The sequence below is a fragment of the Anabas testudineus genome, chromosome 2 (genome assembly GCF_900324465.2).
Source record: "Anabas testudineus chromosome 2, fAnaTes1.2, whole genome shotgun sequence".
Classification (NCBI taxonomy): domain Eukaryota; kingdom Metazoa; phylum Chordata; class Actinopteri; order Anabantiformes; family Anabantidae; genus Anabas; species Anabas testudineus.
Window position 1 is genome coordinate 14,967,165 of NC_046611.1, and position 26,151 is coordinate 14,993,315.

At 42.2% G+C, this 26,151-nt stretch overlaps 5 protein-coding genes across 6 annotated transcripts in view; 3 read left to right on the forward strand and 2 right to left on the reverse strand.

The window, feature by feature from the left end:
* Positions 1-26,151, reverse strand: part of LOC113163505 — a 1,294,879-nt gene that overhangs the window by 424,872 nt on the left and 843,856 nt on the right. The gene's annotated exons all lie outside the window — the stretch shown is intronic.
* Positions 1-26,151, reverse strand: part of LOC113163500 (NACHT, LRR and PYD domains-containing protein 12-like) — a 664,684-nt gene that overhangs the window by 300,622 nt on the left and 337,911 nt on the right. The window lies entirely within an intron of this gene.
* Positions 1,760-4,465, forward strand: cidea (cell death inducing DFFA like effector a). Its single transcript, XM_026362340.1, has 5 exons — positions 1,760-1,917; positions 2,437-2,575; positions 2,673-2,825; positions 3,225-3,397; positions 4,007-4,465. The coding sequence occupies exons 1-5, from the start codon at positions 1,850-1,852 to the stop codon at positions 4,107-4,109; spliced, it is 636 nt and encodes a 211-aa protein (XP_026218125.1). The 5' UTR covers positions 1,760-1,849; the 3' UTR covers positions 4,110-4,465.
* On the forward strand, positions 5,043-10,861 carry tubb6 (tubulin, beta 6 class V). The gene is made up of 6 exons (XM_026362296.1): positions 5,043-5,318; positions 6,820-6,928; positions 7,962-8,072; positions 8,564-8,679; positions 8,973-9,101; positions 9,264-10,861. The coding sequence occupies exons 1-6, from the start codon at positions 5,262-5,264 to the stop codon at positions 10,080-10,082; spliced, it is 1,341 nt and encodes a 446-aa protein (XP_026218081.1). The 5' UTR covers positions 5,043-5,261; the 3' UTR covers positions 10,083-10,861.
* dipk1c (divergent protein kinase domain 1C) overlaps positions 15,576-26,151 on the forward strand; it is a 34,738-nt gene continuing 24,162 nt past the window's right edge. The window contains exon 1 of the mRNA XM_026362284.1: positions 15,576-18,820. Coding sequence (XP_026218069.1) covers positions 18,599-18,820 — 222 coding nt within the window. The 5' untranslated portion in view covers positions 15,576-18,598. The remainder of the gene's footprint in view (positions 18,821-26,151) is intronic.

Here is a 26,151-nt window from a genome sequence, read left to right on the forward strand (position 1 = left end):
ATCAGTTCCGCCCACTGTATGAAACAGCTGTCTGCTGGTACCGAGGCTCGATTTTTTCAGCCTGTCATTCAAACTCAGTTCAATTCAATAAAGTATCACATTCAGCAAAATATTACATCAGAAATCTAAATCATTTACATCTTTTAAGATTAAAATATCTCAGAAACAGGTCTCAGCTGTAAAATAGCCTAAATATAGGCTAATATACAATCATATTAAACAAAAAATATGGCACATGCAATTACTAGTTCTATGATTTTTTTTCTATATGTTGTGTTCTAATGCATTTTCTTACATTGTCATTTTAGATGATAAACTCTCTACAATATGCTCTACTGGGATTTTTTTTTATTTCATCGATATAATACTTTTAGCTCCTCTCATCCAACAGGTTTTCATTTTGTGTACGTGTGTCTTCTCCAAAAGAAACAAACTCAGAAGGCACAATTTTAAGATTAAAAGAAAAACCTATTAAAAATAACAGACTTTTGTGTGAATGAGGAGGAAACTCAGTTTCTTGGAGCGTAGGTTCACATCTGTGTTACAAATAAAGGCTTGATTATGATTTTCTCACCAAATTAAAGTGTTCTCCCTAATCTCCAGGCTTATTTATTCTGAAACAAAAGAATACCAGTCAGATTCTTCTGTAAGCTCCTTAAATATCTGGACCAGAGTCAGCTTAAAGATTTTTTCAGCCTTGCAGCAGCCTTGACCCGAAAACAACAGACAATGAAGAATGAGGTGATTTGTGTAACACTTCAGAGGGAAATCCTGTTTTTGTTTTCAATATTTGTTGCATGAACTAGAGTAAAGTGGAATAGTTAGGCCTAATCATTTTTATCTTTACGTGTAGGCCTTATTTACTTCCATTGCTACTATCATAAGAAAGTAGATGATAATAAGAAAGACATCACGTCCAAGTGTGTAGCACGTGATGTTCAACAAAGTAGCAGTGAAAAATAAATGTATTTAGTTAACACTGCTGCTAACTGCTCCCACTGAAGCAGTGAAGAGAGGACAGGATGAGGGGTATAATATTGAAAGGTGGATGAAGGACAGACTTCTCAACTTCACCTGATTGAACCTGTGTGGAACAGGTCATATAACATGGTTAATTAGGTTAGAGTTAGTCTCAGCCCTGACTGAAGAGAGCGTGTTGACCAAGCTGATCTAGAAGAAGAGCTGCTCATGAAGGTTTCATTGTTAAATTTTAAATTCAAGTGAAACTTTAAAAAGGGATAATTATGGTTGCTGTTAATGTTTTAATTTCAGAAACTTTGTGTGTTTTAAGTGTCTCAGTTCCCAAATTAAAGGTGTTCAACTTTGTCACTGAAGCCTTTGAAAATGTAGGTTTGGGTCAATAAGAGTTGTTCATGCTGTGTTTAATGTTTCTCCCTTTATTCTTCTATATACTTTAGTACAGCAGAACTCAGCTATTCAGAGCAGCATCTATCACATGAGGGCTGACAGCATTTGAATAGGCACACCGCTTTATACATATAGGTATTTGTCAAGAAGTACCTTTACATTTATTGACATATGATATGCTGAGGTCACTACTCTGTATTGTTATGCTTCTCTGGGATATTTTCATCTATTTATCTATTTTAATTAGTTGTTTTTAATTTTAAGGAGTTTGAGTTTGGTGTCCAGGTCGCCGTCCTATTGGTTCTCGGTCTCGATCAGTGACCAATCACAGCCCGTCGTCGTTAATAAAGGAGGTGTCATTGGGCGGCAGCTGCTCACTTCAGGTGCAGCTCAGTCTTCGCAGGTTTTTCTTCGCCCGCTGCTCGTTTCCAGGTTTATTGATCATCTGATTTATCTGATTATCTGATTATCTGACGTCTCGATGGCGCCGCTGTCCATCCAGTCCGGAGTGAAATACGCCAAAACTCTGCTGCCGGAGACTCTGGTGAAGTAGGTTTTCAGCAGCTGTGTTAAATGTTGTATTTCAGTAAACAGCGTCTCGTTTCGAGCCTGAAGTGTAAAACTGATGTTTTTTTTTTTTTTGACGCAGTGGCTCCATCAAAGCGGGATGAACTGCATTTTCCTTTAAGACAATATCTAGATATATGTTGTAAAAAAAACTATAACTTTAATTGTCCTACATGTAAAATAGTCTTGGATAAATCCTCTTTATCTGACTCTTCTTTTATAGGCTGTGTTTTCCACCTGTGGTCCTGTTTAACCCTATTCTCCTGAAACACTTTACACTGAGCTCTTCAGTCATTCTGATGCCTACATTTAACTTATGTCAGGAAAAGTCAAACCAACAAGGTCTCAGAGCTCTGACGCTCCAGGTCCACTCCACTGGTTCCTACTGGACATAATAATAATGAATACTTTATTGATGGATCAGTGTCTCCTTTGCGTTCTGTTTTCTGGACCTTGTTCTATTCTACACTTCGTTAACGTGACCCTGTGCTCACCTGCCAGGTCTGTGTCAACAGTCCAGACCACCATCTCTCGGCACATCCTGCCCTCGGCTCAGCCTCGCTGTTTTAAGGTGTGCAACCACAGCCGGAGGAGGAGGAGGGGTTTGGTGGCCTCGTCCCTGGAAGAGCTGCTGGAGCAGGTGAACACTCTGTAACACAGACGTTTCTATTTGGACACGTGTAGAAAGAGTTCGAATGATAGTTTGATTCTTTGTGTTCTGTGCTTCTACGTCTCAGGCAGCGAGGGTGTTTGTGTTGTCCTGTCACTTCCTGACCCTGGTCCTAGAGGAGGACGGGACTGTGGTGGACTCGGAGGAGTTCTTCCAGTCTCTGCCTAACAACACGCTGCTGATGGTGCTGGAGGAAGGACAGATGTGGACAAAGAACAAGGTGAGAGGGACCAGTCCTATAACTGGGTCAGTTTGCATTGATTATTTCTCCTGTGTTAGATTTTTAAAGGAATAAATTCAAACCTGACTTGTGACCAGAGGAGAAATTCATATGCTGAACAAGAGACAGAAAATTACAATTGAATAACTACTGAAGTCTAAAAGTCTCATTCACTCTCTTTAAAACCAAAACTATGTCAGGATATTACAGCTGGTAAATATGAAACCTGCTGAGTGTTCTCTCCTGTGCTCCTTCAGCTTCTGTTGTCATTTACTTCAAACGTTCATTTCTGCTTCAGCAGACCACATCATGTTACTTTCATTAGCTCCTCCACAAGATGGCAGCACTTTCAAATGTAATCAGCATCTAAATCATCCAGGTTTTGTTTGTATCATTCAGATCTTCCCGAGCTTCCGCCAACCAAAGAGGAGTGGGGTTGCTAAACTGACCTTTGACCTCTACAAGATGGACCCTAAAGACTTCCTGTGCAGCTGCGCCATCAAGGCCACTCTGTACGAGATGTACACGGTCTCCTACGACTTCAGATGCACCAGGATGAAAAACCTCTTCAAGTGAGTTCACTTCCACTTACAACGGGAAGACTATTTGTTATTAGGTCCCTTAGACACTGAGCCTCCTAACTGTCCAAAATAAACCCAAACACCCGGAGGTTGCACAATCCACTGCAACAACTTTTAACATACTTAGTGTTAAAATAGGCACTTTCAACACTGACGTTGTCACTCGGCTCTTACTCAAACACTCATTTGAGTAAGTCTGCATGCCCTGATGCAACGTGGGGAGGGCTGCATTGGGGCATGCAGCATAAAAACCTTTACCAAATAAACCTGTGGATCAGAAGCTTAGCTGTGGTGAACCCTAATGGTACCAGCTGAAGAGGAAGAAAATAAGGTCAGTGACATAATCGGTTAGTTTTCCTTCATAAAGATGAATGAACAATCAAATATGGTGACTTATAGCAGCTTCTACCAGTAGAAAGACAAACGGGTATCCAGTGACTGGTCAGCTCGAGGGACGCAGGGAGATTGATCAGTGGTTTGTTGATGAAGGGAGGTTTGACACTGTGGGAGAGAAAGTGATCAGGAGTAAACGGCTGACGATGACCCACAACAGGAACCAGCAGGATTTCAGAGGAGCTTAATTTAGTCTCTGTCCTTCAGGTCGGTGCTGCGCTGCTTCACCTCCCTGACCAGACTGGCCGGACAGCTGCTGCTCTACACGTCCTCGTCATTACTGCCGTTCACCGGAGAGGACGACTGCTAGTCTAGTGCGCGCTTGTGTTAATCTGACGCGCACGACGCCACACACACACTCTGCACTGAGGTGGGACAGGCTGAGAAAACACCAGACGAACTCAGTCTTTCAGCCGACTGAAGTAGAGACTTCATCTTTTGTTTTTATCTCCGTTCTCTGTCCTTCGTCTTATTACTTCTGTATGTTTTAACTGTGTCTGTGTATGTTTCTATTGTGACAGTGTTTTCAGGATGTTTTAGCACTGATCTCACCTGTGACTGTTTGTATAGCTGCAAGAGATGAGCGGGAGCTGTGAAAATAATAATAAAAACTCTAAGTGTAAATCAAATATATGAATAATTATGAATAAAGATTAGTTTTCTAAAGTTTTCTGCGTCTGTAACCATGTGTATCTGAGGTCAGGATGAAGACAAACAGTGTCCCGCAGCCTGGTCACTGCAGAGTGACGCAGTCATCAGTGTTGTGCAGACAGAGCCGCACAGTATCAGTGATAAATTCCTGTTTTCCAGTCCCCGTGCTGTGTAAACGGACACTGCTGCTGACCTCAGCAGCAGCTGACCCGTGCTTCATCATCATCTCCATGGGAATGTCTGGCACATGTTCCTTCTGAGGTGAAAACTAATCCCCTGCAGGTGTCCTCCGTGCCCGGGGCTTGTACAGTGAGTGACTGTGTTTCCAACATGGGACAAAAATCTCCAGATGAGGAATCCAACATTATTGTTAAGTGGGTTCTGATTGTTGAAGAGTTCACAGTGAGTTCTTCCTATAAGCTGCAACTTCATCAAGCTCATTTATTTCTAATTGTTTAAATAAGTTAATTATCACAGAACTATTAAACAAAACTGAAAACACTATAAAAGTTTTTTACTTTTCTGGTTCCACAATCGGATTTTTACACATTGTGTTATCGTTCAGCAGCACTGTCGGGACGAATTAAACAGTGTAGATAAGATAAACCAGATAACCTGGACTGGGGATCGGACGTGGGATCCGAGACCCGCACTCAGGGCGTGGTCGCGTGAACGCGCATAAGAGCCGGACGGGTTGAAGCGGGCCGCGCGCTCCCGATCCACAACAGCCGCACGCCGGCGTCAAGAAGCGGAGAACCGACAGAGAACAGGACCGGAGAGGAGAGGAAAGGAGCCGACGACAGAGGGAAAGATGAGGGAGATCGTTCACATCCAGGCCGGACAGTGCGGGAACCAGATCGGGACCAAGGTAGAGACCGGGTTTTATTTATTTTATTTAATGACTTCACAATTAACTGGAAAGAACAACTTCTTTAGGAAGAAGTTGGAAAGTGTCACACGGTCCCTAAGAGAAATCAACAGCTGATCCTTTACTTAGTCTGTGTGTGGACCTCTACTGTTGAATTACAGTTTTTTATTTCTCAGCAATGGGCCATTCTTCTTATTATAGGCTGAAGGATTGCAGTATAAATTGTGTCTTTATTATCAGTATCATGCTCCATAATATATCTATAGTTCTCTCTTACTGTGTCTTGTCACATTCAGGCAAAATTATCACATTGTTCAAAATATCAGAACTTTATTTTAACTCCTGAAGCCTTAAAATGTACAATATGTGAAGCTGAATTTGAGGAGACGTGGATCAATGATGCTGATACTCTGGAATATTGTGTTTCACTCAGAGAAAATGTTTTATTATCAGACAGTGGAATGATTTCGCTGAGCTTTAAGTCCAGGGACAAATAAAGCAGCGTTAGGAGTGATGATTGGTTTTCTTTTCTAAAGTGTATTTGAATGAATGAGTGAACCACGGCTGCTCTGTGTGCTCACAGTGGTGAGGGGGAGTGAAGTGAACTCTCTGAGCCACTGTGAGACTATTCCAGGAATCTCAACACACACACACACACACACACAGAGACACACACACAGAGGCTGTGACCAACCACACAACTATTCACTGCAGTGTTTCTAGACTGAAAGTCAAATGAGTGAACATGGTTTGAGTTAGAGAAGAAAGAAGAAGAAACAATAAGTGAACCACTAAGAGCTCAGTGTGACCACAAAGGCTTCTGGGTAATGAACCACTGTGGAAAGTAAAGTAAACTTAGCAGTGACATTTTTTTAAAACAGGCTGTAACTAAAAGTACAAAATACTTTGATATCATGAGGTTTTATTCAGCTCATGACAACTCTTCCTCTTTTTAAACTGGAGATCCCCGACTTTCCAATCATACCACATCTGTCAGGTCGACCTGTGAGGAAATGTGTGAAAAACAACATCTACAGCATCACATACTACTACATACAGTATTGTACATATGAATTCTAGATTTATATGTGCAGCAGCCATGGAAAACACTAACAGACCTGACTTTAATCAGCTCGCACAAATGTGTCATTGATATGAATAAAAGTTCATTAAACCAGTCCTGACTGCCTTCATGACCATGTTGTGGTTCAATAAAAAATAACATTAACCTGATAATAAACCTTTTTACTACTGCTACTACTGCAGTCTGCTGAGTCTCATGAATCATTGTTGAGTCTGACAGAGTTTAATCTTGTGTAGTCACAGTTTATCATGTCAGAATTACTAAGTGGTTCTTTTTCAAACATGTCACAGAGAGTGAGCAGTGTGTCAGTAAACACAGTCTCCGTACTCTCCCCTGAATCACCAGCTCAGGCATCCCATCTGCTTTATTTTCTTCTTCTTCTTCTTCTTCTTCTCTTTTTCTGCTGCTGTGACTCAGTTTTGGGAAGTGATCAGTGATGAGCACGGGATCGACCCTGCAGGAAACTATGTTGGTGACTCGGCTTTACAGCTGGACAGAGTCAACGTCTACTACAACGAGGCATCCTGTGAGTACAATACAGCACGGTGCAGGTGTGTGTGTGAAAGAGAGTCACACACACTGACTTTACTGGAGAAGAAATCACAGTTCAACTCTCAAACAAACCTGGTTTTTATGACATAAAAACACATGTTACCTTTGTTCAAGAAAAACATGGTGCATACAGCTATAATGCACTGTGGGAGGAAGCCAGCGCAGACAGTGGGAGGACACGGAAAAGCCCCAGACAGTGAACAGCTTCAAACACAAAACCTTCTCACTATGATGTGCTAAGAACTGCAGCGCTGTGCCACTGAAAGAGGGGTATTTTCACAAAAGAAAGCCCTGAAAGCTTGGATAGAAAGAGAGAGAGAGATCAGAAAAACTGAGCGACAGGCTGGAGAAGCAGAGAACGACAAAATGACAGAGAAGAGTGAGATGAAGAAGGTAGAGATGAAAGACACAGAGAGACAAATGACAGAAGAAGAACGAGAGGAGGACAGAAACAGACACTGACATAGAAATGACTGAAAAACATCTACTGTGATATCAGGGGGAGATTAATTTGCAGATCTGCAGCTTCTCACTGCTCAAAAGAGTGGGGTGAGTGGAAAGAGGAGAGAGAAAAGAGCAGCAGGCAACAAAATACAACAACAAGAAGCAAAAACATTGAGCAGGTCTGTAGGACCAGTAACTGGACTATGGAGATATTAAGTTCTTTCTGCGCTGTCGGTCACATAATTGCTTTGAAACTACATTTTCAAGGATTTTAGTCATAAAGGACATAATAAACCCACCCTGCCCAAAACCGCACACCCCAACAAATTCTGCAAACAGGAAACTCTAATGTCAGAAGAAGCCACAGGTTGTAGTCAAATAGTCTCCCTGTTAAACAAGTTGGAAATGAACTGGAACAACAAACTGAGTTGACAGAGACTCAGATCACACCATGAAAATCTTATTTATATTAAATACATGCGAACACAAGTTGTGTTAGGCGGGTGATTTCAGTTGGGGCAGTCTAATTTGTGGGTTAAAACGACTCCTCTCTGTTTGTGCAGCTCATAAATACGTCCCCCGATCAGTGCTGGTCGATCTGGAACCTGGAACCATGGACAGCGTTCGCTCAGGAGCCTTTGGACAACTCTTCAGACCAGACAACTTCATCTTTGGTAACAATTACCTGGGCTTTTAAGTCATGAGGGGATTTAAATTTATGGATTATAATGTTTTTGAAGACTAAAGAGCAGGTGCATGAGTGTTTGGGCCATTAAGAAGCAGAAGACGAAGCTGAAAAGACGGCATTGACATAATATCAGTTAACAGGCTGCTACTGCACCTATTTGTACGTCCACCAGGCAGATAAGGAACATTTGCAGTAGAGTTTCCAAACAGAGGGGAGGACAGAGCTGGAGGAGCAGTGAAAATTTCCAGCATTAAATCAGTTCAGTAAAAGCATCTGTTGTATAAAGTGGGTGCTTGTAGATCTCTATCTCTATCTCTGTCTTTTACTCCCATTAAATAAAACCCAGCAGCCACTGTCCCCCAGCTAAAAAATAGGTCACAACCAGTAGCGTTTGTCTGCTCATATGTTCCCATCTGTTGTGGTGATCATTTTACATGTCACAGATGGATTTTCTCTGCGCTGATTGGTTGTCTGCAGGTCAGACAGGTGCAGGGAACAACTGGGCTAAAGGCCACTACACGGAGGGAGCGGAGCTCGTGGACTCAGTCCTGGACATAGTGAGGAAGGAGTGTGAGCACTGCGACTGTCTCCAGGTGAAGACAGACTGTGGTTACCAGGTTTTTATGTGTCTGTTGTGGAGCCACAACAATGTGTGTAGCACCACATTGTAGTGGTCTTCCATAGACTTATTTCCATGTTGAGTAGCAGAAACATTCGAGTACTAAAAGCTTGAAACACACCAGGACATCCTTAAAGTAATTAAATGTCTTCATGATCCATTTGAAAACGTGCCAAACACCTGACTGTGGAACTTTGTTGTCCGTATCTGTCTGTTTGCTGTGATATGACAGAAGTGAACAACGTCCAGCTGTGTTTCTACCTGCAGGGTTTCCAGCTCACTCACTCACTGGGAGGCGGCACCGGCTCAGGTATGGGTACTCTACTGATCAGCAAGATCCGGGAGGAGTACCCAGATCGAATTATGAATACTTTCAGCGTCATGCCCTCACCTAAGGTATCAGGAGGAAATGTTCAGTTCCTCCTTTAACATGTTTTTATTCCAAAATACAAAATATAAGGCAAAAAAAGAGCAACTAGTAAAAATAAAATAAAAGACAAATTGTTCGACCTTTCAACATCAACACCTCTCAACATCGTTTCATGTCTGATCCATCAGGTGTCAGACACCGTGGTGGAGCCGTACAACGCCACCCTGTCGGTCCACCAGCTGGTGGAAAACACAGACGAGACCTACTGCATTGATAATGAGGCCCTTTACGACATCTGCTTCCGTACTCTAAAACTCACGACCCCTACCTATGGTGACCTCAACCACCTGGTGTCGGCCACCATGAGCGGTGTGACCACGTCACTCCGTTTCCCTGGTCAGCTCAATGCCGATCTCCGCAAGCTGGCCGTCAACATGGTGCCTTTCCCCAGACTTCACTTCTTCATGCCAGGATTTGCTCCCCTGACGGCGAGGGGAAGCCAGCAGTACCGAGCCCTCACTGTTCCTGAACTCACACAGCAGATGTTTGATGCCAGGAACATGATGGCGGCCTGCGACCCTCGCCACGGACGCTACCTGACCGTCGCAACCGTCTTCCGTGGGCCCATGTCCATGAAGGAGGTGGACGAGCAGATGCTGAACATCCAGAACAAGAACAGCAGCTACTTCGTGGAGTGGATCCCCAACAACGTGAAGGTGGCCGTCTGCGACATCGCGCCGCGGGGACTCAAAATGGCCGCCACCTTCATTGGCAACAGCACGGCCATACAGGAGCTGTTCAAGCGGATCTCAGAGCAGTTCTCAGCCATGTTTCGCCGGAAGGCCTTCCTGCACTGGTTCACGGGCGAGGGCATGGACGAGATGGAGTTCACAGAGGCCGAGAGCAACATGAACGACCTGGTGTCTGAGTACCAGCAGTACCAGGAGGCCACAGCCAATGATGGCGAGGAGAACTTTGACGATGAGGAAGACGAGATCAACGAGTAAGGAGGTGGAACACAATAGTTCAAACACTGAGAGAACGATGGCAGAGTGACCACGAGGTGTCAGAAAAACAAGATCAAGTAAAGTAGCTGTGAAGCATAGAGACAGTGAGTCAGTCGACTGTAAAGAAGAAATTAAGAAGCAGTTTATCGAAGTCGAAGCAGTTTGGTTTTTACAAATTGAGTATGTTCAACAAAAGGTCTTTTTTTCTGTTTGGCAACAAAATAACTCAAAGTTCACGATAAACTTGAAAATTCCAATAATGTACAAGTGTTATTTAGTTTCACTGGAGGAGGAACACGCTCTGAAATTTGGGAATCAACGTTTGAGATTTAACTCCTGTTCATTTTCTGTGTCCAACACTGGTTTGTTTTGACACTGACCGTAGTTTATTAACTAGCTTTTGTAACCTCTGCCTAAACTTTACTTTTGAAGAGATGTTTTATTAGAAAATGATTTGAGGATGGTGACAAACATATTGTGTTGTTTACAATATGTAGAAGAACAGCTGTTGTGTTAACCAGCACGCTAAATATTTGGGAACAGTTGTTAAAATAATAATAGCTAAAATGTAAAAGAGTAACTCAGCAGTACTTCGGTGTACTGTGCAGTACTGTAAATGTAGTATATGCACTACACCAGATGCTAAAACCTTGAAGTTGAAAGATGACGCACATTTTTGATTAACAAAATTCTTATTCCCATTTTTTGTACTCTTAGTTTTGGAACAGATTTTTTTTTGTATGTGATCACTCTTGATTGAAGGTTGAAATAAAATCTGTCAAGGCCTTAAAGTGTTTTATAATGTTTGTGTATTTTTGAGCTAATACACCTGAGAAGTTCAGTTCAGTTCATTTATTATGTAAAATGGCAAAAAAAGGATTTGCAGAAAAAAAACAGGCTCATGTGTTGAGATAAAGAGATGGGAAAGCGAATGTGTTCAATCAGCTGACTGCCTCATTTAAAGAGACTAAAATGAAATGTTGTTGAGGTTTTCAAACCACACGCTCTTTTCAGACCTGAACTCACCTCACTGCACCGAGCAAATCCCACATCAGACACAGAGAATCAGCCTGTTAATCTCCTCTTACACACCACTGTGTGTCAGAGTTGATTTCCTAGCAGTTCTGTTTGTGTTGTGGATTACGTGGAGAGCGGCAGCAGCCGACAGCATCAAAGACAAAACCGCTGGTCTCATGTCTGTCAACCTGGGCTGATGCCTGTGGATCTGCAGGATTCTCCATCTGTGCCCGAATCTGCAACAACAACAGATTCAGCAAACTCATGCAGCACAGGAATCAGCTCACAGTGGTCATGTATAGTGTCTCTTTAAACATTATTGCTGTAGTTACATGATGTTTAATATACACTAATATGCATTCAAACATTACATTACATTACATTACAGTGAGGCCATTTAGTCTGGTACTGGTTCTGTTTACTTAGTTACAAGGTTAATGTTGCTATTTATGTTTGTTTGTGTCCTTATGTCAGCACATTTATAACAAAATTCAGTAACAAGTAGTAATTAAATACATTTGCACAAGTGCAGTGTTAAGGTACTTACACCTAAGTATTTTTATTTTCAGCTCCTTTACACTTTTTTTTCTTAATTGTCATTTATTTACTATATTTTACATAGAGTATGATCAGTCATCTGTCTGTTTTTCACAATATAATAAAATGAGCCAATCAGAGACAGAACTTCAGTCCAATCAAGCAAAGGCAGAGGCGGGTCCTTGGCTGATACTGTAATATTCTGCAAAGACAAATGTAGTGGAGTAAAAGTATAAAATAGAATAAACTGCAACCACAGTACAGCCTAAGTAGTTTTTAAGTTGTTCATGTTTGTGTTATATGACACTAATGTTTAAAACCAAAATGAATAAATATAAACATTAAAATAAGTGGGTTCAAATAAGTGTTAAATAAATAATGAATACTGGACTCATTGTGACCTCTAGTGGTTACAAGTGGAAACTACAACTACATGGACCTAAGTCAGGTTCTGTTCTGGAGCCTGGAGAACCACCACTAGAGAACCACCACTAGAGAACCACCACTAGAGAACCACCACTGGAGAACCACCACTAGAGAACCACCACTGGAGAACCACCACTAGAGAACCACCACTAGAGAACCACCACTGGAGAACCACCACTAGAGAACCACCACTGGAGAACTACCACTAGAGAACCACCACTAGAGAAACACCACTAGAGAACCACCACTAGAGAACCACCACTGGAGAACCACCACTAGAGAAACACCACTGGAGAACCACCACTAGAGAACCACCACTGGAGAACTACCACTGGAGAACCACCACTAGAGAACCACCACTGGGGAACCACTGGCCTCACATTTGTTTTCTGCTCCTTGTTTCCTATTCCCCTGTAGTCTTCCCTCCTCTTTTCCTTCTCTTGTTTCCTCTCTTCTATTCGTTTCTCTTCTCTCCATGAATTTTCCCCTTCCGTCCTATCTCCTGTGTCCTTCTTTCTTTTTTCTCCTAGTTACCTTTCTTTTGCTTGTTTCTTCTCCTCTTCTTGATTTCTGTCTTCTTTAACACTAACTCTGTCCTTCCCTCCTTCCTTCCCTCCCTCCTTCCTTCCTTCCCTCCTTCCTTCCCTTCTCCACTCCTCTCTTGGTGGTTACGTCCTGCACTTGTGACAAACTGCCTCTAGGAGGAGCTGTAACACAGCTCTCGGCCTCCAGCCTGACTGACCAAGTTGCCAAACACCTCACTCTTCTTAAAACCGCTCTGACTTTACACACTGATGTATTCAGCCAGCGTTTCAAAGGCAGCTGCTTCAGGTTAAATGTGTGCAAATGCCTGCATCTCCTCCAATGAATAATTCTGAATAATTCTGTCCCTCCTGACTTCAGCAGTATGAAGACTTCTGACTTTTTTCTCTCCTGCAAACAAATTCACCTTAAAGTGAATTCCAGAAAACATGAAGGTGAAACACTGAGATATTTGCTAATTCAGCAACTTTTGAGAATGTGTTTTACTCAATGAAGGTACCTGTGAAAGAAGTAGCTGCCCCCTAACGAGTGACCTCACATAATTGGCTGCTGCTAACGAGGAAGCTGTGATAAGTAGTTGGCTGCATCACGCAGCTCAGATGAGCTGATAGTGTTAATGGGAGTACGGTTCTGTGATCGACTGCCAAACGCTGCGGAGACGAGCTCGCTCCAGGCCAGATGGTTTAATTGGCAATTAGAGAGACAAAAAGCTTCTAGAAGGAGAGTGTGAATATTCAGTGAAGCTGTTTAGTTTGGTCACAGCTGTTGGATTCTGCTGGCTCTGCTCCATCCGACAGTTTCAGTCAATCGCAGTCAGTCACGTTTCTACATCCAACCAGTCTTTGATTCTTGTCTTCACTCTGTCGACACCTAACATCCCGTCATCCATCTGGTTAACCTTCCTGCTTTTATTTACCTGATCCACCTGTAACTATCCTAATTCCCTAGATCCCATTTGACCCATGTTTTTTTAAGATTGTGTTATTCGTGTTGTGTATATCACGGGTTTCACCAACATGTTTGGTTTGTTAAAATAAAGTGGGGATTCAAATTTCACCATCTGGACAAAAAAAAAAAAAAAGAAAACATTTGATTACGCAGCAAAGGAACGTTTCTTTCTCTTCTCTGCTGTCTCATTAATCATCCTGTAACTTCTTGTTTATTTATTTTGTATTTTCCTATTTACTTTGAGGAGGGTACAGCAGCATAACACAGAGAGACTGAATTTCACTCATACAAGCGAGTTTGACAGAGATGCCACAGAAAGCTTACAAAAGCCTGATAGGTTACACACAGATTTACACAGCGGTTGTCTGCTGAATATACAGTAAACCATCATAGGCAATAATTACAGAGTTTATTCCCTGCATTGTTGACTTTGTTAATTTAGGAAAGATTAATTATGCCATTTTGAGAAGAACTTGAACAGATTCTTTTTTCACTCTTTGTTCCCAGACACAAGATGCTTCCTTTGACCAATGCAATCTTCCAATATCACTGTTTCCTGCTGTTAATTCTAAAAACAAGGCTCTTCTTTTGTGCAGACGGACAAAAGGTTGGTTCATCATTTACTGTAGTAACAAATGTAGTTGCCAAAGAGAAGCTGTAGACATGTGCGACGTGTCAGAGCAGTAAAAGAAGCAAACATCCAGGCAGGATCGATCTCAAATCATCACATCACGTTGATTGTAACTCACTGGAGGTTCTGAACTCTCACTGTGGTTTCATTGATTGGGAAGTTTGAAACCTCTGGAAGAACAGTGTGCGTTGACCCTGAGTTTAACACACATACTCTCACACTGAAGAAGATGACTGAGCATCCAGACTTCGAGTTAGACTTTGCACTCACCGCCCATCAGGTCTCCCTGCCACCGTGTCTGGGTTAATGTTTGCAGTCCTCAGGCTGACTGCTGGGCGCTCTTTCAACACACTCCTAAACACAAATGTCTGACCATCTGTGAACACACATCTCATCTGGTGACAGTGCAGAAAACTGCACAAGAAACTTTTAAAAAGCAAAAGATATTAGATCTGTGAAGTATGAAGTGAATATTCAAAGTACTAAACTGTGATGCAGGTGTTTTTTCGATACATCAGTTGGCGTTAAGTATTTTCATTATTGCAAACATCCAATCGATTTTTTTATTTATTGTGATGAATAAAGCTTTGACTCTCTACAAGGGGAGTACACATCACAGCTGTGTATTTCTGCCCTCTAGTGGCAATAAAATCACTAGATACAGCTTTAATTATTGTATCAACCACAGCAATTGACAGTGTGTGGTGTTCTCCTGCAGTGAAGTGGACGTCACCCACACATCAGTGCATTTAAAAAGTAAACTCCTCACAACATTTTTCACCCCTGAAGACATCTCCATCTCCTCTGCGGCTGCCCTTTATGTTATGTTTGCACAACTTTATTGGCATTTTTACAAAGAGGGCAATTATCAACATGCCTTGGGCCCCTGAGCTGTTTTTATTGGAGTGCTTTCCATGTATAGCACCAGAGTGAGAGAGGAGGAGGGAGAGGTGTGAGAAAGCGAGTAAAGAAGCAAGAAAGGGAAGTGAGATAAATAGGGTGAGTGCTTTTAATTTGGCGAGGCTCAGTGAAGCTGACTGTGGGGACTGAACCTCAGCAGAGACTTGCTGCCGTGGTAACGGGGGGTGGGTACAGTAGCATGAAAATTCAAGAGAGGGGTGAGGAGAGAGTGATGGGGGTGGGGTGGGGTGTGTGTGTGTGTGGGGGGGGTCTTTCCAGTTGAGAAGCTGCTTCACTTTTCCCCGAGGACACACACACACAGATTCTATAGGAGAAGAAAGAGAAAGGAAAAAGCCAAGAGAGCAGCAGACTGGGGGGAGGAAGGAAGAGGAATGGGGCTGAACGAACAAGTCTAAGCGCAACACACACACACACACACACACACACACACACACACTCCAGGCAGCCAGTGTGGAGCGTCAGACGGGGAGAGAGCGGGGCAGCAGCAGCAGCACTGTGAGAATGAAGCAGAGCCGCTGAAACACCAGACGTCTGCTGGAGCTGTCAGGGCTGCCTGACAGTCCCGAGTCAGGGTTTACAGCCGGATCGTGTCCTGGTGGAAAAGTCGTCTCCTCAGTAGCATCTAAGTGGACTGAGACCTGAGACCTGCTCCTCCTGCTGCTGCCGGAGTCAGGATCAAGAGTTTTGGACTTTGTGATCCAAGCAGGTATCTGAAGGACAATGTGGTGATTTATGGGACATAAAGGAAGAAGTTTTATTTGGACTTTGCAGACGATCCAACACTCAAACTGGAGGACGACACGTTTAATGGACTTTGCAGACAACCTGCCAACAGTGTTTTGAATGACCTCAGTAGCATTTGCAGAGGTAAAAGTCAGAGTTAAACCTGGTTTTAGAGTTTGGGTTGAAGAACACAGTTGGTGATTTCTTGCACCAACTCATGGACTGTCTTCACCTGTCTTCACCTACAATCTGTTGACTGGTGAGTTGTAAGATTTAAAACTTAAATTTCAGTGTTGGTGAGGATATTAGACAGTTGGGGTTGCTGATGCTTCTCGCTGCTTCAGAAGTGGATCGAGGACTTTAACTGTGGATCTGTGGGAGACATGACCACAAAACGTCTTCTGCTTATTACTTTAATTTTCCCCCGTAAATGAAACCAGCGTCCAATAAGACATCTGCTAAGAACAGGCTGTTCTGTGAGGAGTGAGCTGGAACTGTTGGAGCCCTGCGGTCGCTCGCTCACCAGACTCTCGCAGCCCTCCTGTACATTTCAGAGATACATGACAGCTCTTACAGTCACTGCTGCGGCTCAAACACTTTGAAGTCTGCCGGCTGCAAATTTGCAAGAATTGAAGATGTGACATTGAAGAGGTAATTGCAGGATTTGGCTGCAGGTGCATGCCTCCTTACAGAATCTGCACAGACCGGCTTCAGGAATCATTTAATGGACTCGGTGAGTGAGGCAAATTGTCTGAGTAGGAGGAGATGTGAAGGGTTATTTAGAGATTGTGGAGCTTGGCACCTGTTGCATCTGAGCAGCAGCTCATGTTTGATTTGAGGACTTTCATCCTGAGGATTCGCTGCTGAAGACACAAACTGAACTGTCTACCTGAGAAAAAGACAAACTGCAGAACAGCGTGTGCATGTGGACACGTTCAGGCTGCACGCACTGCAAAGATCAAACCTGTGAGATCATAGAAATAGTAGTTAATATCTGATTGTATCTCCTGGGAGCAGTTAGGGAACAGCTGCAGCAGCTGCCGCTTCTTTGCCACCCAGGTTCCCGTCAACGAGGAACAAACGTGGACATTCAAAGGAGCAGGCGATGACTGATCTGCTGCTGGTTTCCTTTCCTTTAGGACTATGGTGAGTTTGAGTCCATCGCGTGCAGCGACTGTGCATTCACTGACTTCTGCCAAGTATCTATGTGTTTTCCAATGCGGTCGTTTTCTCATTTCATAGTTTGGATGCTTCACTTAAAGGAGCCACGGCCACATCAGGAAACCGTAATAAGCGCTTAATGATTGGATGGTGGAGTCTCTGGATGCCTCAGCGAACGCTTTTAAATCTGCTGCTGAATCGAAAACAGAGACTGGAAAACATCAGATGACTGAAGCTTCCTTCTATCGTTCTGACAGAACTGAATGTTCGAGAACGCTTTTTCACGAGGTGTTCAGATTAGGAAGCAGATAAAACCAACAGAAAAGATTGCTTTTAAAGTCGACAAACTCAAACCCCACTTTGAGAAATCCTCCACTGACCGAGAGAAAGGAAGAGATAATTAGCTTCTCCAACAAGAACATCAGAGGAAGGAACCAGCCAGCCAGCCGTCGGGGCTCCTCTCTGGTTCCTGAACCCTTCATGAACTTTGCAATAGCGTGCTGGTTTGGTTTCCTCTGACACACTGACAAAGCCACTTAAATATCACAGTTTGCTGCTGACACAAAAGATGGTAAAACGCAGGATTTAGACTTTTTGAATTTAGAGCTCAGAAAGTTGATGAAAGCTAAACCTCAGTAAAGTTTCTCTGGATGTTGCTGCTGTTTTTTTCTCTTTAGACCAAAAGGCTGAATATTCTGTCTCAGTGAAAATCTGAAGCCCTGACATTTTTTTCTCCTGTGAAACATCAAGGACTGAGCAGGACTGCTTTTCAGAGTGAAAAGTCATAAAAAAAACTCCTTTGCAGACATCAACAAAGAATTTTTCTATTTCCCAACATCAACGAAACGTGGACAGGATCTTACTTTTCTTTTAGAAGCTCATCAATGTACTCTCATTCAATGTGATGATTTTTTCCAGCTCTTTTTCATCTGTCTTTTTCCAATAAGTTGACTTTCTCCGGCTGCATGTTTGGCGTAAAGGGTTTTCGGGACATTTTCATCAGAGTATGACAGCACACAGAAACCTGGATGACGGGAGGACGGAAAATCAGTGTGTGAGAGTGTGTTGCACTGCATGAGAGGGGCAGCTCTTTGTGGAGAGAAGGTTTGTGTTTGTGTGTGAAGCTGCATACGCACTCGTGTTTGTTTGCATGTGTGTGAATCTGAATCCAAATGAGCGTCCAAATGCCACAGTGCACAGCAGGCGGGCCCCAGACACCCACATCACACAGTGTGACGGCGACTCGGCTGCCGCCGAGTTATTTCCTGTTGCTCAACATTTGTTGACTCGCGCTGAGGAAAATAAATCAACCGGTCACATGTAGAGACAAAATCTCAGACAAACAAAATTTCATAATTTTTCTTGTGGAAAAGCTGCAGAGCAGAGCTGGAGGTCGGTCCAGAGTTGCTCTCTAAACCCTCTGTTTTGGATGCTGGTTTAGTTCCTAAACCAACTACTACTAAATCCTTTAGTAGTAGTTGTCATTGACAGCAGCATCAAGTCTTTGTCACATCATGCAGCTTCTGCCTTTAGCTGGATGAACTTTTAGCAGCTACTGAGAAGACTTTGGGCATTTTTGGAAGATACTGGGACAGTAACAAAGTCCAAAATGCTACCAGGAGGACTGGTGTCAGGTGGTGGGGGTCGAGGCCGCAGGCCATGGCTGCTGCGTTGCCTAGGCCTCAGGCGGTGGTCTCGTCGGGGGACACTAGTGTTCGCTCTGCTCTGGTTTGGCTCCTGGTTGTTCCTGAACGGCCTGGTTCTGGTCCACAGGAGCATCATGTCCGATTACTGCACTGACGACAAGAGCAAGAGGATCCTGCAGAGACTGGTGAGTCAGACAATCAGCTTATTATGATTATTACAGTGCAAAGTGAGGTTTGTACTGGTTAACACACATGCAGGGCAGTGGGATTATTTCTTTATTGACTGACTGATGCTCAATATTAATATTTTTACTGATGTTCAGTAAATCAGCTGAAATACTTACAGCTGCATTGTTGCTATAGATTTTTGTGTGCGTGAGTCAATGTTAGCAAGTTTCACGTCTTGTGTGTTAATGACCACAGAAGTGATCTCAAACCAGCAGGAAGGAAAACTAATGTAAGATTTGGTGGATCATTTGAAAAAATATCTACAGGAATGTGAATGTTTCTGGTTTTGATTTCTTTTATATTCCTTAATTTTAGCTCTTCTTTTTTTTTTACTTCTACATCATGTCTTTCCTTTTTATCCCCACTCTCATTCTTTATCATTTCTCTCATTCAGCTTCTTTCTCCTCTTTCCCTTTTCTTTGTTGACTTTATTTACAAGTGTTTCATATCAGCATCACTTGTTGTGTCAAATGCTTCCTCTGTTTATGTTTTACCAACAAAAAGCAGCTCTAACAGTCATTTATATTATTGTCCATGTGGACGTGATGATGGTTGGCCTTGACCTGGAGTTGAACTGCTGGTCAACAATATTTCTTTTTAACTATGACGACCATCTTTCCTGCCGCTTCACAAACAAATTTTTATGTCTAAGCCAAAGCTTCACTTTCACAAAGGTGGTAGGGCAAAGGTTTAAGGGCACTAATGGATGTTTATCTGAAAACATTCATATAGCTGGAGTAAGGAGGAAATGACAAACATATTTGGCTTAGTTTAATCTAGACTGTGTCTTCAGCATTTAGTGTTGGTCAGGAAAGTTATTATATCAGTGTAGAATATTATATAAAAAGTTAATATCTGGAGTCTAAATGCTGATACAACATGCTCAATGCAGCAGGAGATGGGGAGTGACAGGTGGGGATGATGTGAGTGATGGGAGTGGAGTGACAGGTGTGACATTGAGAGTGGAGAGTGACAGGAGCATCATTAGCTGTAAGTAATCTGACTGTAAAGTATTTGGCAGATTTTGTTCCATTTTACAATAACAATACAAATGACTTCAGCAAAAATACTAAATGAAATGAGGTCCACAGATAATCAGTCCAACATGAACAGTCTGTTTATAGAACTAAAGCTGGATTTATACTCAGCACGAGAGCTACAGTAAATGAGACTCCTGTCATCAATACCTGTATAATTTAATAATTTACAGTTTAGTATAATTTAAATAAAAAACAACATTGAACAGATAATACTGAGTATTAGTGAGTCAGACTACACCGACCTTAATACTAATATTGCCACAGTAACTGTCTTCACATTCTGTCATTTACTTTGTGATACAGAGTGATGGGGACCTACATACTGTGTATTCTGCAGACCTCCTTATTTTATCACGTCTACTAAATAGGAAACTAGCCGTTATTATCAAGCCACTGTAGAGCAGTGATTGTAGAGACGGTCTAATAGCTTCTCTGTAAAGTCTACTGAGTCTTTCTTCAACTTTCTTAATGTCGCCTCCGCTAACAGCATCAGAATCATGCTGGAGAAAAGGAACCACAAGCTGACCAATCACAGTTCACGCCTTATCTGAATTGCCGCCACAGCCCAAACATGTCAGCTATTTCATAGCCTGTGGCAAAACCTCACTGTCTGTGTATGAAGTTGCCAAAGCTCCACAGTGAAGAAGAATAAATCCGGCTCAGAACTCCTGTGCTGCTTTGATCTGGAAATATTTTCTCCTGGAAACACAATAGTATTGGTAGCCCACGATGAAATAGAGTCACATACAAACACGGTTGTTGTTTGATCAAACTCTAACGGAGTCTCAGAGAAATCCATTTTCCACACTGTCAGCCCCCCTCACTGTGATACTAAACTTCTTAGGATGTGAAGTGGAAACTCAAGAAATCCCAAATAAACACTGAGATCCAAAGTCAACAAACAGTGCAAGTTTGCTGAACTAACGCTGCACTTTTGCTTCATACATCACGTTGTTTGAAATGTCCTCCTCTCCTCAGCTCTCCGAGCTTCAGAGCAAGAAGTGGTTTTATGTTTCCAGAAACTAATTTGCCTCCTCAGCTGTAATGCAGGACAGATGCAGATCTGCTGCACGAAGGACTCAGTGCACAGTAAATATCTTCTGCAAATCTGTTTAAAAATGCAGAGATTTAACAACAGCTCACAATGTGTTCACTGACTGACGGATAATCCCGCTGTCGTTGCTGCGAGTTGCCAGATTAGTGCTCGCGTTTCCCCACAGACGTCGTTCAGGCTTGTCTCAACTGCTTCAGGTGTTGTACTAACCCGAACAAAAGTCTGTCAATCCTCTGCTGAGTCCCTTCCTTCCTGTAGGCTCATCCCTCCATTCTCGACCTTTCAACCGGCCTAAGAATCAGCGGATTAGACAGTGTGTGTGATGAAAGTTTATTTCAGCTGTGTGCTTTACACTCGGCTGTACATAAATGTTGATGGTTTGTGTGAAAGGCTTAGCTTTGTGCTAACATGAGTAATAAATCATGTGAAATCTGAGCTGAGGGAAAGCGACTGCAACAGACCTGTGTAAACACTTCCTCTCTAAAGAAAAAAAAAAAGAATACTAAAGGGAAATAATGATAGCAGGAAAATAGGAAGCTTCAAGACCGAGACCATGAAATAAACGCACAGTTTATCTTTCATCTGCGAGCCGGGTGCACCTCGAGTTTCAGGAGTTCTCGTTAAAGATAATTTGCCTCATCTGGACACTAATGTGTCTAATTGGAACAACATGTTGAATGTGATGAGCTAAAAGGAAAGATGATAGAGCGGTGATCCCTCTGTTCCATAAAGTTAAGATTTCAGCATAAACTTCAAATTCAAAGCCAGTGTTTTAATGTCACACGGACCTCAGATTGAACAATAATGCATCCAGTGCAACAAGGAAACGTCCTGTTCTGTTGGGATCGTTTGTGGTCGGGACCAACAGATGCTGTGTGTGCAGCACACGAGAGGGATTTTAGTGTTCGGGTAGGATGAGGCTGTTGAGTCGACCACTGTGTAGGCGAGTGTCAGAGCTTTGAATCTGATGTGAGCAGCCGCTGGAAGCCAGGGTGGAGAAAAATCGTGGATGATTTAATGGTGAATACTAGTAAACCTGTTAGTGTGGTGTCACAGAGTCAAGACAAGATATGATTAGTGCCTGAATGAGTGGTTATTTAGTAGTTTATTTAGTTTAGTTAGTTAAATCATGGGGTACATGGACTAATAGGGAAAAACAACAGCAAATAGCTCAAATGGGATCAGTTCAAGTGAAACTGTAAGTCATAGGGAGCTGTCCGATTCATTTAAGACACGTGTGATCCTACATGCAGCAGCGTTGGCCTTAAGCCTGTTGATCCACCATCTTGTTCCAGACTGAAGTTTTCCTACAGCTCTTTAATTATCTTGACATGAAGGTTTGATGAATATTAACCAGCCTGAAATGATCAAGTCTTGCTGATTACAGCCTGGCGCCTGCAGCAGTGTCAGGTGATCGGAGTAAATCAAACAGCTGTTAAACAGCATCAGAGAGACGCTCAGCCAACGTCCACTGTGTGCAGGAGTGATGTAATGGGACAGAGATAAAAATACACTCTTGGGAAACTCTGCTCAGCGCTCATTCATCTCTGGGACATCAACTCACATGAGATTTCAGTATGAAAACAAACCATCTTATTTTGGGCTCCAGACAAAATAATGTCTGAAATGAAGCTAGAAATCATTTTACCAAAGACAGAACAACATTTATTTCAGCCACACCTTTCCTCCTCCATATTTGTCGTCCATCCTGCATCAGAATAAACTACCCAAAGTTTTTTTTTTTCTTTATTAGCAATCGCACATCAAAGAGGAGCTGCTATCCCTCTGCTACTGCCTCTCTTTGCCCTCACATCAATATTACAACATCAAACAGAGCTATGATGTAAAATTCATTCAGGTCTATCAGTGTTCTGCACATGTCTTATTCATGTCAGGTTTCTGAGAGAACGATATGAGCGCAGAAAGTATTTGTTTTGTTTTTGAGTTGTGATCTTGTTGCTGAGCAAAGTCAAAGAAACACAGTTCTTCAGTTTAGATGAGGTTGAATTGAAAAAAAAGAAACTAAATTAAAACATGAACGATTTGCTGTCACTCGTTCATGGATGTTAAAAGCAACTTCACTTTGCAGTAATTTAATGTGCTCTCATGTTAAATCTCACTTGTTTTCCATTTATTATAACCATAATCCAGCATTAGGGGTGAGGCGGGGGACATCCTGAACCTACCACAGGGTGACACTTTGCTAATTTGCAAATCCTTTCAGCTTTTTTTGGAACTTACAGAGGTTTTGTCCTGGTGGTGCGTTTGTGGACATAAGCCACAGGGTTAGTTTACAAGCCAGTCAAAAAAAAAAAAGTTTCATAAATCATAAACGCTGGTGTGAACAAACCATTAGCTCAGACCTCCAGTCTCTTGGTCTCTCTGGACTTGTAGTATATACATTTTTGTAATTCATCGATTTCAAACATATACATGAGAGTGTTTCCTGTGCTGTCGCCGTGAAGCCAGTCAGCTCTAACTCTTTACGTTCTGTGCTGTAACAGTTTTGTTAACTCTGCAGACTCTGTGCTGCACACATGGTTTCTATTGAAGCTGGATTCTGTATGTTACTGGTGATTGTCTTACTATTTATAGTCTAATGGCTGATCTGTTGCGTGGTCTCACCCTGTCCCTGCATGTCTCTGGCATTCCTCGGCCTATTTATGGGCTGAGCTACATTTTTATGGCCTACCTCTGTTTTTTTTATGCAGGAACATAACAGAGTGAACAGTGGATTTATCTGTAGCCCAGCTCTGTATGTGTCTCTGCATTTTGTCTCAAACAGTCTGAATGTCAGGAATCCGACTTGGAAAATTTGTACCATGAAATCTTGCAAGATGTATCAAGATGTATTGCTGTAGTGCTTTAGTTTTTCTAGTAAAGACAAAATATCTTTGTGCCACCTATGTGCAGGGAAAATCTGTGGAACTATAAACATATTCTCTGTCTCAGTTTCAATTTTGAATATTAATCAATGTGGTACAAATGTCCTCCTCTGATTATTAAAAGGCCGGCTGTGGTTCCAACTCCTGTCACGTTTCGCTGTTTACTGTCTGCTGAGTTCTCCGGCAGCGTCTCGGGTTAGAGCTGGAACCATAAAATCAATGCGAAACTCATAAATACTGCTAATGCCTGACACGTAAATTGGAACTGGACACGCAGGGCTCACATCAGTGATTGTTCGAGGCAGTATTACCTTCATTATGGTTACAGGGATTTAGACTGTCAATGCTGTGAACCCTCACACAAAAAACTGTATGAGCAGAGCCGACCTGATGCACTCAGCACTTTACCAAACGTGTGAGGGGTAGTTTGTGGCCTTTCTGTTTCGTATTTGTACAAATTGAAATAAGTAGTATGTGCACAATCACTCTTTGACTCAAACCAGCACTAGTTAATTCCCAGCACTGATCTAATAAACAGCCACATCAACTGAAAACCCCTGTGGGAGCAGGCAGGGACTTTCAGCTGATTTAGTAAACTACTTTAAGAAGCAGCATAAAGTAATTGTGGATAGAAATCAGTAGGAACTGAAAAGTGACACTGAAAATCATATTGATAACCCAGCGGACACATTTTTGGAAGCCCTGACACACAAAACAAACACGCTGACATGTTGCTGAGTGATGAGACCGCCATTGTGATCAGCTCTTTCCCCTCTGGCAGGAAGTCTTCACTCCTGTCTGTAAGGAATGACACAAACACACCATTTAGTCACTGGAGGTTGACAGAGCAGAACACGGCCGACTTGTACAAGTACCGATCCTGATGATACTTTTGATGTTGTAGTCGACGATTACACAGTCGTCCATGTTCCCACTGAGTTTAACGACCTTCAGAAGCTCAGGAGCTGTTGAAAACCTGCTAAAATGCTCTCATCGCTGTGAGACATTTATCGAACCCGCAGACATCAGAAAGCAATTTAAAAGTAATATCGATGTAAACAAGCTGTAGGAGTATTTGTTGACGTTTAAGCTAAGTTAATATCTATATCTTTTGAATTATGAAAATATTTATGGACGATTTCCCACGTGATGTCGTAAAGTTAATTAGTAACAATTTCAAACTACTAAAAAAATAACTATTTGCAGTTTTCTATGATGATAGTATTTTATAACAATTTGTAGAATAAATAATAATAATCAGGAAAATAAGTAGATAGATCCCAGCAGTAATTTATGGGTTAATCTAAATTTCAGCTGTGGTCTACCTCCAGTAGACCTCCTAATGCTCATCCTGCCTTTGCCTTGTACCTTGTAAGTCGCTTTGGACAACAGCATCTGCCAGATGACTAAAGAAACACTGTTCTCTCTGATGACTTTGAGTTTTTATCAAAGAACAACTGCACAGCTGAAGTAGAAAACCATCTATATAATGTTGCATGTTGTTCCATGATCGACTTAGACAGCCGATGACAACCTGAACAATGGTCTTTATTAAGCTTGTGCGGTCGCTCACACCAAAGAGCATTTTGGTTCTTCAGCAGAGCAACAACAGCAGATATTTAGACAAGAATAATAAAAAAGAGCATCGCTCTGCAGTATGTGCTGAGTTCAAGTTCAGTATGGAGGTGATAGCGGCTGATCGATAGAGTAGCTGTTCAGTCAGTGGCAGATTTACAGAGTTAACAGTAGAGTCTGTGCAGATGCACACACAGAAACCAGAAGTTGTTGGTAAAACCATCCAGAGTGAGACACGCTGCACATGAAGGATGAATCTGAGGTAGGTTCTGGATCTGAGTTCTCCACTCAGGTTGTTTTCAGGTCAAAGGTTTGATTTCTGTCAGAGATGCTGGATCTGAACCACAGGAAAATGTAAAGCTTTATAAGAACAGACTGAACTGACCATGCAGACAAACTCTTTTCTATAGAAAACGTGAAGATTGTGTTTTGACAAACGAGAGGAGCTTGTTGAGAAGCAGCATAATAACTGTGATTATAATAACAACAGCCAATCATTATCATGCTGGGTTATCATGCACATCATTAACAAGAAAAGAATAAATAAAATGCCTTAAATAGAAAAAAAGACCAATAAAGAACAAACAACAAACTCTGCAGGCTGATTTCACAGGAATAAAGTCTGAAAACTGATTTGGAAAACGATCAACAAGAATCATAAGCAGGCACATGTAGTCTGGAGACGCAAAGAGAAGATCAAACTAGTCATTTTCCATCAAAACAACATGCATCCT

Coding starts and splice junctions, on each gene's coding strand:
- cidea (XM_026362340.1), top strand. CDS start 1,850: ATGGCGCCGCTGTCCATCCAGTCCGGAGTGAAATACGCCAAAACTCTG. Junction 1,918..2,436: donor CTGCCGGAGACTCTGGTGAA/GTAGGTTTTCAG, acceptor CTCACCTGCCAG/GTCTGTGTCAACAGTCCAGA. Junction 3,398..4,006: donor AGGATGAAAAACCTCTTCAA/GTGAGTTCACTT, acceptor TCTGTCCTTCAG/GTCGGTGCTGCGCTGCTTCA.
- tubb6 (XM_026362296.1), top strand. CDS start 5,262: ATGAGGGAGATCGTTCACATCCAGGCCGGACAGTGCGGGAACCAGATC. Junction 8,073..8,563: donor ACCAGACAACTTCATCTTTG/GTAACAATTACC, acceptor GGTTGTCTGCAG/GTCAGACAGGTGCAGGGAAC. Junction 9,102..9,263: donor GCGTCATGCCCTCACCTAAG/GTATCAGGAGGA, acceptor CTGATCCATCAG/GTGTCAGACACCGTGGTGGA.